Source organism: Malus domestica, chromosome 04 (assembly GCF_042453785.1).
Source record: "Malus domestica chromosome 04, GDT2T_hap1".
Taxonomy (NCBI): domain Eukaryota; kingdom Viridiplantae; phylum Streptophyta; class Magnoliopsida; order Rosales; family Rosaceae; genus Malus; species Malus domestica.
In genome coordinates, this window is record NC_091664.1 from 31,483,836 (window position 1) to 31,497,914 (window position 14,079).

General features: G+C 39.2%; 2 protein-coding genes and 1 pseudogene across 5 annotated transcripts; 2 read left to right on the forward strand and 1 right to left on the reverse strand.

Moving 5' to 3' along the window:
• Window positions 1–1,610: 1,610 nt before the first annotated feature.
• On the forward strand, window positions 1,611–3,394 carry LOC103419538 (protein FAR-RED IMPAIRED RESPONSE 1-like). 3 transcript variants are annotated; one of them, XM_008357640.4, is made up of 3 exons: window positions 1,611–1,806; window positions 2,211–2,691; window positions 3,026–3,394. In XM_008357640.4, exons 1-3 carry the CDS (start codon window positions 1,799–1,801, stop codon window positions 3,224–3,226), a joined length of 690 nt encoding a protein of 229 aa, XP_008355862.3. In that variant the 5' UTR covers window positions 1,611–1,798; the 3' UTR covers window positions 3,227–3,394. The 3 variants fall into 3 exon arrangements, with proteins under 3 accessions (XP_008355862.3, XP_008355863.3, XP_008355864.3); XM_008357641.4 differs by having other exon boundaries at window positions 1,612–1,806; window positions 2,234–2,691; XM_008357642.4 differs by having other exon boundaries at window positions 1,633–1,806; window positions 2,249–2,691.
• A 248-nt stretch (window positions 3,395–3,642) lies between these two features.
• On the reverse strand, window positions 3,643–9,278 carry LOC103434292 (ycf20-like protein). Of its 2 annotated transcripts, none has more exons than XM_070820104.1 (3): window positions 9,159–9,278; window positions 5,031–5,173; window positions 3,643–4,284 (listed from the first exon to the last, which is right to left on the reverse strand). In XM_070820104.1, the coding sequence occupies exons 1-3, from the start codon at window positions 9,267–9,269 to the stop codon at window positions 3,840–3,842; spliced, it is 699 nt and encodes a 232-aa protein (XP_070676205.1). In that variant the 5' UTR covers window positions 9,270–9,278; the 3' UTR covers window positions 3,643–3,839. The 2 variants fall into 2 exon arrangements, with proteins under 2 accessions (XP_070676205.1, XP_017187472.3); XM_017331983.3 differs by lacking the exon at window positions 9,159–9,278 and adding an exon at window positions 8,823–8,996.
• On the forward strand, window positions 9,085–14,057 carry LOC103434293 (putative metallophosphoesterase At3g03305; annotated as a pseudogene).
• Window positions 14,058–14,079: the final 22 nt, after the last annotated feature.

The window sequence follows — 14,079 nt, forward strand, 5'->3', positions numbered from 1 at the left end:
GTTGGTTCAACAGTAAATTTGATCCAACATTTGTGGTTTTATTCCAAATATTTTGAATAAGCATCAAGAAAAACGTTATCAGCCATTTGAAGCAAAATGGGAAAATTCTGTGAGACGTTCGAAAATAAACGGGCAAGGGCCGAAGGCGTTAGGGGTGTATGAGTAAAATTGTTTGAATGGGTCAAGCACGTTGGTCTGTTTTTGTCCTTATTGTTAATGAAAGTTCATTGAATTCTTTTTGTCAAAATTTAAAGTTTCGTAGTCATTTTATTAGGGCTTGTTTTATTAACATCTCACATTTTGTTGACTACACCCCACATACTTAATACACCATACATCTACTTTTTAACTAAAAATTTATCTTAATACACCCCACTTATTTTCCAATACTACCCTTACACCCACACTCCTCTACATAAACCTCACACCCTACTTAAACCCTACAATCAAACTCTTCCTTAATTAAATTATTCAAATAGTTTTTGATGCTTTGTTTGTCTGCAAAGAACTTGCTAGAGTTTTGGGGGAGAAGATAGTCATAGATTTCTCAAATATGTGGATCACATTATGAGAAGAAGTGTATGCCCATATTGTCTTTCTTGCTTATTTTATGTTTGAATATTTTTGGGCAACTGTCGGATCAAAGAAGAAATTTTAATGTTACGATTCATGCCTAGTATCTAAAGCTTGAAACTAAAATGTATGTTGTGCTTTTAGTTAGGGTTTTGTTTTATAATGGAGGTGAGAGTATATTCAAGAGCTTGAAAGAAAACAATCTTAGAATACATAGTTGGGGTGTATTCAGAAAATAATTTTTGTTTTTTAAAACATATATGGCCTAAATAGTAATTGCATATTAGGGTATATAAGTTATTTAGTAATAAAATATTATGTGGGATTTATTCAACATTTAGTTGGGTGCTAATAAAAAAAACCTTTTATTAGTTGTTGTTTTTTTTAAAATAGATTTATGAAGAGTAATCTTCATAATTTTTGTAGAAGTTTATGACATCAATTGTGTGATTTCTCAAAATATTTGGCACGAGCATTAAGAAAACGTAATACGAAATGTAAAAGCTGCTTTACTATTTAATTGAAAAGTAATGAAAATAACTTGAAATTTTTGAGTTTTAATAAAAAAATAAAAATGTGTGGTAAGCGAATAGTGTTATGAGTGATTTTTTAGAGTAAAAATATTATTTTCGCTAAAAGTAAACAGTACCAGGAGTGTACGTTAAAACTCTCTTTATTGAAATGATAAAAAAATTTGTGAACAACATTTAGGTTGGAGCCACTTAGTAATAGGAGTGTGATAGCCACACACCCCATTTTACTTCTCACACACATTTTTAATTTTCGGCCGTCGGATCGGATGAATTGAAGAAGATCAACAGACATAAATTATCAAGGGTGTGTGAGAAGTAAAATGGGATGTGTGGATAGCACATGCCTAGTAATATTGTCTAATTGTGTTCTTCTTCACTCATAAGTGAGAGGGGCTTTAAGTTTGATTCTTATAAAAAACGAATTTGAATCACATTGTTACAAGTCTATTGTGAAGTTAAACCAACTCCCTCTCAATAAATAATATCAATTGTTAAAAATAAAATAAAAACATTAGTCTGGAAATTTTTTTTATTTTTTTTATTTCTATGAATATTGAAATTCCGGAAAACCTCTTCCAGTTCCGTATCGCGCAGGGTCTGAGCTTGGCGCTTTAAACAAACACGGTTGCTGTCTGTGTGCATCCGAGCGGCCACTGCCACTGTGCCAGCATTTCGAGCTGTAGAAAACTTCAATGATTCAGTAAGTTTGAAATTCAATTACTTAGGGTTCCTTGTTGATTTTCTGTCAATTGAATTCAATTGGGTCTTGCAATTTCCTTTGAGTTTCTGGGTGCGATTGTGATTTGATTCTTGGGAATCTTAGTATTTCTTAGTTAGAATCATGGAATAATATGGAAATTGGTTTCTTTTAAATTGTGTAACTGTGTTGTTTCAGCTTCATCGTCCCAATGCTTTAAAATTAAAATTAAATCTGCTTAGATATTATTAGATAATATATGAATTCGGATTTGGGAATTCCACAGATAGTGATCATGTATAGGAGACTAGCAGCAGGAATGGATACTTAGGGTTCCATGAATTGAATTTATGTTGCGGTGGATTATAATTTATTCTCAACTTGATGTAGATATTTGTTTATTGTAGTGAATCTGATGGTGCATCTGTAGGAACTTCTCTTGTAGATATGAGTCATCTTTTTGGACAGGATCATGACGATGATCAAAGGACTCGAAATTCTTGTAAAGATGGATCAAGTCTGGTCCAACCACATGAGCCGTACGTGGGTCAGGAATTCGACTCACAAGAAAGTGCACTGGCATTTTATAATGCCTATGCCACACGTATGGGTTTCGTTACTCGTATGAACGATATGTATCGATCCAAACATGATGGAACTGTCATTGGGCGGACATTGGTATGCAACAAAGAGGGTTTCCGAAAGCCTGACAGGCGTGACAAGAAGACCCTAAAGCCTCGGACTCAGACTAGGGTAGGTTGTAGGGCAATGCTGTCCGTCAAGAAACTCAGTGTTGGGAAATGGGTTGTTAAATGGTTCGTTAAGGAGCACACTCATGCATTGACTCCCAATAAAGCTGCAAAAGGACTCGTCGATGATCAAGTACCGGTAAGTTATTGTGATCTTTCACAGTTTTTATTGACTTCAATTCGTTCTAAGCAATTTTTTTGTTTTGCGTCATGCATATTAACTCATATTAGACTCGGAAACAATCTTATATCGGGGTACTGCAACTTAATTTTGTCAATTAAATGGGATTTTTGGTGGCTATATCTGCACGACTGCACACGTTGCTCAATAACATATTTCTTAGGATTTTGTATAAGAGTTACATTAGTTAACAGGCCTAGAATCTGACATTACATCTTGTACTGCGTTACTGTGACCTGAATTTCATTGATCTTATGCTTCTTTTCTTTTTCATTCTGTCATGTGTTTGTAGGACGATAAGACAAAGATTGCAGAGTTAACTAACAAGCTGTTCCTCGAGAGAAAGCGGTCTGCTGCACTTAGAGAAATAGTTGATCTTCTATTTAATCACATTGAGGAACATACGCAAGACCTGTCGAAGAAACTTCAGCATGTTGTTGACAATGTCAAGGAGCTTGAATCGGAAGGGAAAAATTGTCGTAGCCTTGGATAGGCCTGGCATTCTAATGGACATTGAATATGTTCAGATTAGTTTTATAATTTTATTTCATTTTGAGTTTAGCCGTGTTTTGTTTCAATTAGCCAACCCTGTATACAAATGCTCGTATGGTTGTCACTTGGCACGAGTGTAGAATGTAGCATGCTAGAGTTCAGAGGCTAAGCCATTATTCTGTGCACTATGGGGGTGAAGTTATACCATCCCTTCTGATGCAATTCCCGCCACTACCGTTGCCATCGCCACCACCCCCGACTCCAAAGATACCGAAACTGGCGGTCATTAGGGGGAAAACTTCTTATGATCCCATCCTCCGGAGGCACAATTCAAGAAATTCAAAGATGAGAGAAATTTGTTTATGTAGGATTCATTTAGCAAGACAGTGCCCTTGTACATTAAGTTACTGCAAAAACTTCGGGAACAATAAACTGAGAGCTGCATGTACAGGGCAAACATTTACTTGCAAAAATTTAGTTAAGATTGGTCATCTTACGATAAACGTGGATCTGGATTGGACAGTCTACTGACGGATCAAGGGTGTTAAAATTTAACAACACAAGTTTTAGTACTAAATCTCCATCTTCCAGACTTGAGGTGGGTAGAAGCATCCTTAACTACCCAATTTAAAAGCATCCACAAAGAGGCCTAAGCACACACCAGCTTTCCAGTAATTTACCATCATGACAAAAGACTTGAGCCTCCCACTTGATTGAGAGGGGGGCTTTCTATACATAAGCATACCAATACCTTCAATGGCGGCAACCACTATACCCGCAACCAAAACATCCCAATCCCCGGTCTGCCCAAGGATTGTAGCCAATGCATTTGCCGTGTAGAAACCCAAAAGAAGAAGAAATAATTTCATGGGAACATTTTTCCTGGCTAAATTCAGCTTCTCCAATAGCTGTCTTCCACCTGCAATCACTATCCGACCCAATCGGGTGGCATTGAGATTAGAGTTGTTGCCATTGATGCCCTCTTGCCCACCGTTATCAGGAACCCCACCTGTGTCCAAGGGAAAGGCTATTCTCCACCGTTGTCTTGTTGACTGAAAACTGTGTCAGCATACCAAAAATAAGCATGTCAAGAAGGGCATCAACATATTCTCAAGAAAGAAGAAGGCATCAGTATAACTCCTAAATACAGTTCGCAGGACTTTTATTTGACGACTGACGTGGATATATAATATTGTGAACTAAACCAGAAAGAAAAGGCCTGTTTGTATCAACTGTTGACTGCCAACAAAATGAGCAAAATGACTGAAATCATTCTCTGTAAACGGCCTAAGCAGAATCTATATTTTGATCCATTCAAGGTCCATTCCGTCTATGGTCAGTGGCCACAGGATGAGAAGCAAACCTCTCCCATTCATTTAAGCCCCTAGTTCTTAGTGAAGGTAGGATCTTGGAATAAGTTGCTAATCTGCAGCAAATTTGGGCATCATTCCACATAATAATTTTCTGGAGCTCGGAAATAGGTAGGGACACAGCAGAGCAAAAAGAGGAAATCCAAGAAAGAATGCTAGAACAACAGAAGCAGTCTATGCACCAAGGATGCACGCAACTCACGCTATTTAGAATGGTTCAGGGATTCCAATAATTATTAAGGTATTCATAGAAATAAGAGAAATGTCAAGTCATCCGTTCATATACAGATATAATGCAGTTGACTTTACTCTGTAAACAACAACAAGGCAGAAAGAAAATGCAAAAGCTCAGTCAGATATAGCATAAAAGAATACAAATTTTTAGTTACCTAAAAATACGTATATCTCCTTTGGGGGGAAGGGAAAGGCACAGACTTTATGCGAATGTTTGAAGTTTGGATCTTGAAGGTTGGTTCACTGCAACAGTTGTGGATCAGACAAGTTGCAGGAGTTGTATATGATCTTTCAGGGATTTGATTCTCTAGTGCTGGTGCAGTTCCCATTCGAGAGGCCATGAACTAGAATGATGGAAAGAAGAGAAAATGAGAATGTTAGTACACAAGCCTTCAATTTGAACAGTGATGATGATCACTCAAAGGTTAAGGATTGTTAAGGTGGTTTAAGGTGGTTTAGGTGAGTTTGATTCTTATGTAGTTATGTAAACCATTCCGAATATGATGGTGGGGAGTGCGAAAACTGCAACATAAACACAAACCCATTTTGGAGAGTGAGGTGGAGCCTAATTGATTCCATGGCAAATTTGATACTCAAACCAGAGTGAGTGAGTGTTGCTATATTTGATCAAATTGTTCATATAAATCATCCATTAACCAAATGAAATGAAGAAAAGAAAGCAAACTACAAATGAATTTATTTAAGAAGCCGAGAAAATGAACAAAATACATTATAATCTGACATCCAACGACCCTTTACTTGGGGAAAATGCAATTTAAAATTACAAAGAACCCCAAAGAAAAAGGGGCCCTTTGGCATGAACAGAAGAGACCCAGCTGTAAGAGCAACTCCAGCCATCCTTGTTGCTCGGGGGACAGGCTCCAGGAAAGGGCCTGAGGGCCGGTGAGAGGAGGTCCAGCGGTGAAGGGCCCGAGTGAGGGTGGGAGACCGAGTTGCAGGCCCGTTGAAAATTGACAGGCCTGGTCCCCGAGCCTTGTGACGTCACGCTGACGCCAGGGCTGGGTCCGGCCTTTTTTTTTTTTTTTTTTTTTGTGTCAGGCGCATGCCCCTCACTCGCGAGTGGGGGCGCGTCGCCTGACAGGATTTCAAGGGGGAGGGCCCGCGCGCTCAGACATCCCAGTTACCGTTGGGAAGCCACGTGGCTTCCCACGGTCCGTTTGATCCTAACGGTTCTTTAATAAGAACCGTCCGATTTGCAACGGTAATAAAAAAAAAAAAAGCTGATTTTATATCAACCGTTCTATCTGAGATCAACGGTTGATATTAATCTGTTTTATAAATTAAAAAAAAAGAAAAAATAGTTTTAAAATTAAGAAAAGTTACCGTTGTGACACGTGGCACAATCTGGAGTGTTGAAATTCAAATTTTTTAAAATCCAACGGCACAGATTAATTTTTTGAATAAAAATTTAAAAAAAATTGTAAAAAATCCGAAAAAATTGTAAAAAATCTGAAAAAAAATTGTAAAAAATTGTTTTTACTTTTCTATAAATACCACTTCTTCTCCATCTACCTTACACCACAATTTCATATTTTCTCAACTACTTTCAATCAAATTCCTATCTTTCTCTCAAAGTTTCAATCCAATTTTTTTTCCACAAAATGACTACTGATGCAGGTACGAATTGGTCGCTTCTTGAAGATGTTGCGTTGTGCACTAGCTGGGTTGAAGTTACTCATAATTCCCTTACGGGTAATGAGATGCAGTTGCGAGAAATGTGGAGTTTAATTCATACCAAATTTCTTGAGCAAATAGGTGGGAAAAGAACCAAAGAATCGATGTCCAGTCGTTGGAAAATACTTTGCTATTCCTTTAGTACGTGGAGAGATACCTTGACACAAGCTAGTAGTAATGTTCGAAGTGGGGCAAATTATGCGGATGAGGTAAGAATATATTATAATTATTTGTTTGTATTATTTATTTGTTACCTAATAATTTCATTATTATTATTTGTTTGTATTATTTATTTGTTACCTAATAATAATTTCATTATTATTATTTGTTTGTATTATTTATTTGTTACCGAATAATTTCATTATTATTCATTTGTTTGTATTATTTATTTGATACCTAATAATTTCATTATAATTATTTGTTTGTATTATTTATTTGTTACCTAATAATTTCATTATTATTATTTGTTTGTATTATTTATTTGTTACCTAATAATAATTTCATTATTATTATTTGTTTGTATTATTTATTTGTTACCTAATAATTTCATTATTATTCATTTGTAGCAACTTAAGCACAAACATGGTATGCTGCCAAAATCAAATCAAGAAACAAATCATTCCACTGGTGGGAATGTTGGATTATTGTTAAAGATTGTCCTGAATTCAAAGTTGTGCATGTTGGTCTAGAAGTATGCATGAACAGCACCCCTCTACACAGCACCTTTGTACACAGCACCCTTCCACACTCTACACCCGATCATGGCTCCCATGTTGATGAAGAAGATGGAGAAGAAGTGCCTGAAACGCCTATTCCTGAACAAGCGTCGGGGTCGACCCGTTATCCAATTAGGCCTCTTGGTAAGAAGGCTTCAAAGAGGAAAATGAGTGCTTCCAAGAATGATTATGGAAAGTACATGCAAGAACTTGCTCGTCAAGGTGAATTGACGTTGGCACGGGAATTGGCGAAATATGAGGCTGAAAAGGCTAGAGATGAGGCAAAAGCTGCAGCTATTCAACAAGCATTTCAAGCTGAATAGAGGGAAAGAGAGCTACTTAGGCTCGTTATCTCATCCACTTGGTCTGCAGATGCTCCATACGCAAGCATCCGCAATGCAGCAGTGATTTTTTGCTCAGGCATGAGACCCATAACATCACAAGCATCCTTCTTTTGCACAAAGTAAGAATCATGATTGCAAACATCAGTTATGATTCTGTTGAACAAATGTCGTTCCATTCTAAAACGACGTCTGAAGTACGTATCAGGAAATGCACTGTTATGGACAAAGTAATAGTCCAACAGCTTTTCACCCCGTCGTTGCCTGCTTCTATCAAGGTTTCTTGAACGGGTGGGCCTGCATATCTGAGCAACAGTCTGGATGACTCGACGGGAATGTGAGGCTCTGGCCATTCTTATTTCGTCATCTCTCCTTCTACGCTCCTCATCCTCTTCCATCTCATTTTCGGCTATCTGAAGGTTGAACATTCCTTCATATTGGTTAAACAATTCTTCCTCTTGCTGATCGATTTCCCACATCATCCTTGATGAAGAAGAAGACATTGTAATGATGGATGGTGAAGAAGAAGCAGAAACTATGAATAATGAGATAGAGATGTTGAGAAAATTGGTGTGAGATTTGTGAGGATGGATGGTGGATTATATGGACGATTCAGAAAGGATTGGATTGTAGATAAGGCCACGTGGCATGCCGTCATTCGTTAAAAATCTGATCGAAATCTATCCTCAAAGATTCTAAAAAGATAATGACACGTAGCACGATCGTATTGGATAAAAATCTTATCGAAATCGATCTCCAATAATTATCTTTTTGGATAATGACACGTGGCGCAATTTTGAACGAGTTAAAATCTGATCGAAATCTATCGTCAAAGATTCTCAAAAGATAACGACACGTGGCACGATGACATTGGATAAAAATCTTATCGAAATCCATCACTAAATAATTGTTTGTTTATAAAATAACACGTGGCGCAACGAGAACGATTTAAAAAATCTTATCCGAAATTACAAATAATTTTATTTTGTATTATTTAAACAAACAAAAAAAACTAATATTTTATTGCCTATTGCCAGGGGGGAGGGCTCCAAGGGTGGAGATGCAAATGGCAATTACTGTTCATTAATGGCAATTACTATTCATTAAAGGCAGTTACTGTTCAAAATGGTGGATTTAATAGTGGATTGCCAGGAGGAGGGCTCCATGGGTGGAGTTGCTCTAAGGAAATAATTATAATAAAAATTACAAAAATAAGAAGAGAGAAAGATAAAGAAGATTACATTACTCGCCATTGAACTTTGAAGAGAACAAGTGCTAGTAGTCGGAAGGAAGAAGAAGAAGAGAGTGACAACAAATGACGACAGAAGAATTACAAGTTTATGAAAAATTGCTTGCAGGCAGTGGCAGTGGCTGGCTGACTGCTTTTCTTTTTCTTCTTCGTCTCAGCAGCAGCTTAAGTCTTGGTTTATGTTTGTTGGAACAATTAAACTTCTTTATATTTTGTTTGTTACTCTGGTTTACTCTTGCACAATACAAAAGAAAAATAAACGTCATTTACTAAAATGCCCTCCATATATTTATGTATTTTACAGAGCTTACGACGGACTGGTGTGTACCTGTCTGTTGTGTTGGTGTTTCTGAATCTCAGCAGTGCAGAGTGAAGAAGACACAACAACAGAAAGCAATTGGGTGAATTTGGTGAATTGGGAAGGGCGGAACTGGAGCATTCAAAAATTCAAAAGATTATTTATTTATTTACGATGAAGAAGATGGGTGGTGGGTGGTGGGTCGAGTGGCATCTGATGATGGTGTTTAGGGTAATAATGCTCTGCCACTGCCTTCCTCTCTATCTCAATCTCAATCTCAATCTGTATGCAGCAGCAGAAACAACGTCTGAAGAATCCGAAGGAGGATTCCAACAAGAACTGAGGAGGATAGTAGATGTGAAGGGCCCCGACTCAATTGTGTGGGTGGTTCAGCTCTCTGATCTCCGTTTCAGCGTCCACCATCCCGACAGAGCTCTCGACTTCAAGAATTTTGTGGGGCCCGCCCTCTCCTTCATCACCCCTTCTCTCGTCTTCATCACCGGTGATCTCACAGGTCTGTTTCGTATGTCATCACATGGATGATGGATGATGGATGAAATGAAACATATTTAGTGAATAATAACAATAATCTCGCAGTCACAGGCTCACAGGCTCACAGGCATAGTTTTGATGAGTGCATACTAATGTTTGGATTTTCATATATAATTATTAATCAGATGGAAAAAGCAAGGATTTGTTGACAATGAAGCAAAATGAGGACGAGTGGCTGGAATACCGCAACGTCATGGAAGACGTCATCAAAAGGAGTCGACTTGACAAGACCCTCTTCTTTGATCTCAGACGACAACTTTGGCGTCCCACAGCTCGGCGGCTCCTTTGATTTCTTTTCAAAGTATAGCATCAGTGGCCACTTGGGCAGAAGTCGGAATGTCAACAGTGTCACTCTTCAGGTATTATTCCTCTCACTTTCAGACTTTTCAGTGTCAGAGCTGCCTTATATCTATATGTCATCGTGTATTCAATAACTCAACTTGTGTGCTAGGTTTACCTGACATTGAGTTCAACTATAATTGTACGTTCCCAATTCCCATGCCTTGATTACAGATGCTACCGTGCCCTCAAGTGTGCGTGAATTCAAAAGCTTTACACCTTTTATTTCCATCCAGACTGCTGATCGGAAGCATCTCTTTGTTGGAGTTGATAGCACAATGCCTGTTGGTTTACGAGGTCCGTCTAATCTCTTTGCTCATCCAATTGATCAACTATTAGCAGAACTGGATACGCACCACCTCTCACAGTGGGACTCTAGATCACAAGAACTATTAAGCAAGATTTCCTTCGGGCATTTTCCTCTTTCATTCTCAGCGACCTCAAACTCCGGGAAGAGCCTAAAAGATATATTCCTCAATCATTCCATATCAGCTTATATATGTGGGCATCTGCATTCTAGGTTTGGTAGAAACTTGAAGAGGCGCCATCTGTTGAGTCATCACTTTTTATCGTTGCAGAAGTTTTTCCAGCTTAATGTACGTCGGCCGTATTTTCATAGTGCTCTTAACTGTTCAACTGAAGCCCCAGCGGCCAAAGAGTTCTGGGAGTGGGAGATGGGTGACTGGAAGAGGAGCAGAGCCATGAGAATTTTGGCCATTGATAGAGGCCATGTTTCGTATGTTGACATTGACTTCAAGTCAGGCACCAAAGGACTATCATCTTGCCAACTTTTCCCCTGGACTCACGGTTCACGTCAATATCTTCATCCCATCACGAATATGAATGTCATGATATGGTCCCTTTATCTTACGGCACAGTTAGAGCCCTGGTGTTTTCTGTTTCTCCAATTGCATCAATTACGACTAAGATCTATGACTCAAGACCTGGATTTCTCTATCTGGTATTTGAGGCACCCATGCACATGATTGGGGATAATACCTCCAGGGGAGATCTTTTTGTTGGTCCATGGAATCATAGAGCCTTTGATGATCCAGTCCCTAACAGATACTGGTTGCAAATAGAAGCAACAGACTTCATGGGCAGATCAACGTTATCTGATTTAAGGCCGTTTTCTGTTAATGGTCTTACTACTACGATTTCTTGGACTTGGAAGGAATTTATGGTCATGGGTTGTCAATGGGCTGCCTTGTATTACCCAATGTTCTGGTGTGCTGTATATTTCATACTCTGTGTTCTCCTTATTCCAAAAGCTATCCTTATTTTCTCAGTTAGACATTTCACTTACAAGAATTAGGGCTTTGTAAATGCTATAGGATTGGTTTTTCCAGGAGCTCTGCAAGCTTCCCGTAGCATGGTTTGGTTTCTTAGGATACTTATTCTACCTTATATTATTCCCCTGGTTTATTGGGCAAGTTTTCAGACGGAAAGGATAAAGGATACATGACCTATATGGGGTGGGTGGTTAAATCTTTCAATCAAAACGGAAAACACAAGTACGTTGGATCTCCAGATGTTATGGTGGTGGTTCTTCCACATCTCGTCTTTGTGGTTTTTCCTGCTCTTACATACATGTCATAAATATGTGAATACTTTTCCAGACTTCTTAAGATAGGGCAAGAGAAGTGTTTGGAACCTTGCAACCACCATTCTGAAACGTTGCGGGGTCTCTGTTTGGATTAAAAACTTAATTTTTGGCCCAAGGATGGAGTCGGCCCAAAAGGAGGCCTGGAGGAATAGAAGATCAAGGCCCGGCCGAAACCTGGGAAAGCAGGAAAGGGCCTTTTCTGACTTGATACAATTCATAAGGGCCACTTGCCTACCTACCCAAGGACCAAGTGGTGTAGACTGATCAGACTGCACAGCCCATAAAGTACTTTATGGTGGCATTACATGTAATAAAGCTGATGAGTCATCACCCTCAGACCGTATTCGGGCAAAGCTGTCGCTACAGGAGCCAAACCGAGTCGTCTATAAAAGGAGGAAGAGAAGACAGGAATAAGGACACTCAATCAAACAAACAAAAGCACAAACTCTGCTCAAAAAGCCAGATTTGCCTTTCAAAACGAAGCTGTAGTCAGCCCAAGCCTTCATCCCCCGCGGGATAATCTTTTCTCCCAACCTCTGTAATAGTTCTACTACCTTGTTCGAACTTGTTGTAGTATCGATTCACCTTTTGTATTCTCCTTTCCCCTCTCCCCCTCTAAGCTTTCAGACCTTTGACAGAACTACAAAGATAGGGACCTGCAAGACGATCAGCCTTAATTGATAAGGTTTAATCTTGCCCGACCTGCTTTGCTCTGTCTTTGTCTTCTCTTTCTTTAAAGTCTAGTAATTTGTTGTATATTTCCAGTTATATGCAAGTTGTTTCTAGCAAAATCACGATGACAAAGCTTTCTCAGTACTTGGATCCGATTTGAATATATCTTCAGTGTTTAAATCAGATCCAAGTCCTAAGCCCTCAGGCATGTAAATCTGATTAGTTTAAACTCAAAGCATAAAAAAGAACTTTATGTGGACTTAACCCATCCACGACAATCCTTGATAAACGAGAAGTCCGAAGTTACTTGGGGCGCAAGTAATCGACCTACCTCTTGGTTTTATTTCTATTATATCATGATTATCATATAACGCTTAAGTATGGAATGGATTCTGATAGGAAGCCTCAAGGCCTACACTTAAGGCCCCACAAAGGCACTTATTTGGATTCATTCTATTCTGCGGTCTAGATGGTTTGAGTATAAGAACGAACTCTAATGGGAAGCCTCAAGGCCTACACCTAAGGCCCCACAAAGGCACCTATTTGGGTTCGCTCTACCTCTCAGACTCGGATAATCAGAAATATAATAGTTATAAGACTCCGACAACCATAAAGACCAAATATAATATGCTCAAGTACTGGTTTAGTTTGACAGGAAGCCTCAAGGCCTACACCTAAGGCCCCACAAAGGCACCTGTTATATCTAACACGGTTTCTCGGGCATATGCATATTCACAACTAAAACTTGACATCCATTCGACATCTGCCATGCTGAAGATGGCAGTGGCACGCCTGAGCACTAAAATGTTAACCTTGATTGTGAGCCTCAAGGCCTACACCTAAGGCCCCACAAAGACACCTCTCAAAGTTAACGCTGTCCTTCTCTTTCAGCCTTGCCCGAAGAGTCTTGCCCGACGAGACTTGCCCGACAAAGCCCGATAGGAAAGCAGAAGTCCGACAGCAGCCCTCAACCAGCGCCAATCTCCCAGGGGAGCTGTGTGCTCGTTGGCCAGGAAGTCATCCCCGAAGGAAATTCCTGCCACGAACAGTCTCCAAACTAAATTCTTTTCTTCTGTCGTCCTGGGAACCGTTTTGAAGTAATGAGTATGAGGGAACAAATCAAGATGCATCTTGTGTTTTCATTGTAATTGCATATTGTACTAATGTATGTTTTACTTTGGTTTCTATGTTTCGTTTGTCTCTGGATTGCAGAATTGCAGGACTCTCGTCAAAGCATATGAGATGAATCCCGTTCTCCATTTTCCAGGATATAGCCTAACAATTCCACTACTGTTGGCTTATACTGCCTACAAAACCAGGAGTGTATAAATACCACATGTGCATTGCAGGAAGCGAAATTTGTCTCACATTTCTTCATGGTGTATCAGCATTCCTTGTTACTCGCTGGTAACCAGATTAGGGCGGAGTCATTTATGCAACTTGGGTTTGGGTCAGGTGACGAAACAAAACAACCGGAAAATTGATGCTTTGAGCCTTAGACGTCTGCCATGGCAAATGCATTTGTACGTATGGGGTTGGAGATGACTTGTACCTGCGATTTGAGAAATTGTGTTGGGAAAGCAGGCAGCCCTGGGCCCCCACCTAGCTAATCTACACTACGCAAGGGATACTTTTGTTCTTTTTGTATCTTGCTTCCTACTGATGTGGGATTTGCAATTCATCTCTCTTTTGCATCGTGTATGTTACGTGAACTTGCTAAAGAATTAGCCCTGTCAATACTATTTGATACGTGAAGATTAGAGATTCTTGCACCGTCTGTTA

What these genes read in the sequence shown, in the direction of transcription:
- LOC103434292 (XM_070820104.1), bottom strand. Translation starts at nt 9,269, where the DNA reads ATGCTCCAGTTCCGCCCTTCCCAATTCACCAAATTCACCCAATTGCTT. An exon ending in AACACCAACACAACAGACAG is followed by an intron (nt 5,174 to 9,158) that starts GTACACACCAGT and finishes CCATCATTCTAG; the next exon opens with TTCATGGCCTCTCGAATGGG. An exon ending in ACTTCAAACATTCGCATAAA is followed by an intron (nt 4,285 to 5,030) that starts GTCTGTGCCTTT and finishes ATGCTGACACAG; the next exon opens with TTTTCAGTCAACAAGACAAC.
- LOC103419538 (XM_008357640.4), top strand. An exon ending in TCGTCGATGATCAAGTACCG is followed by an intron (nt 2,692 to 3,025) that starts GTAAGTTATTGT and finishes ATGTGTTTGTAG; the next exon opens with GACGATAAGACAAAGATTGC.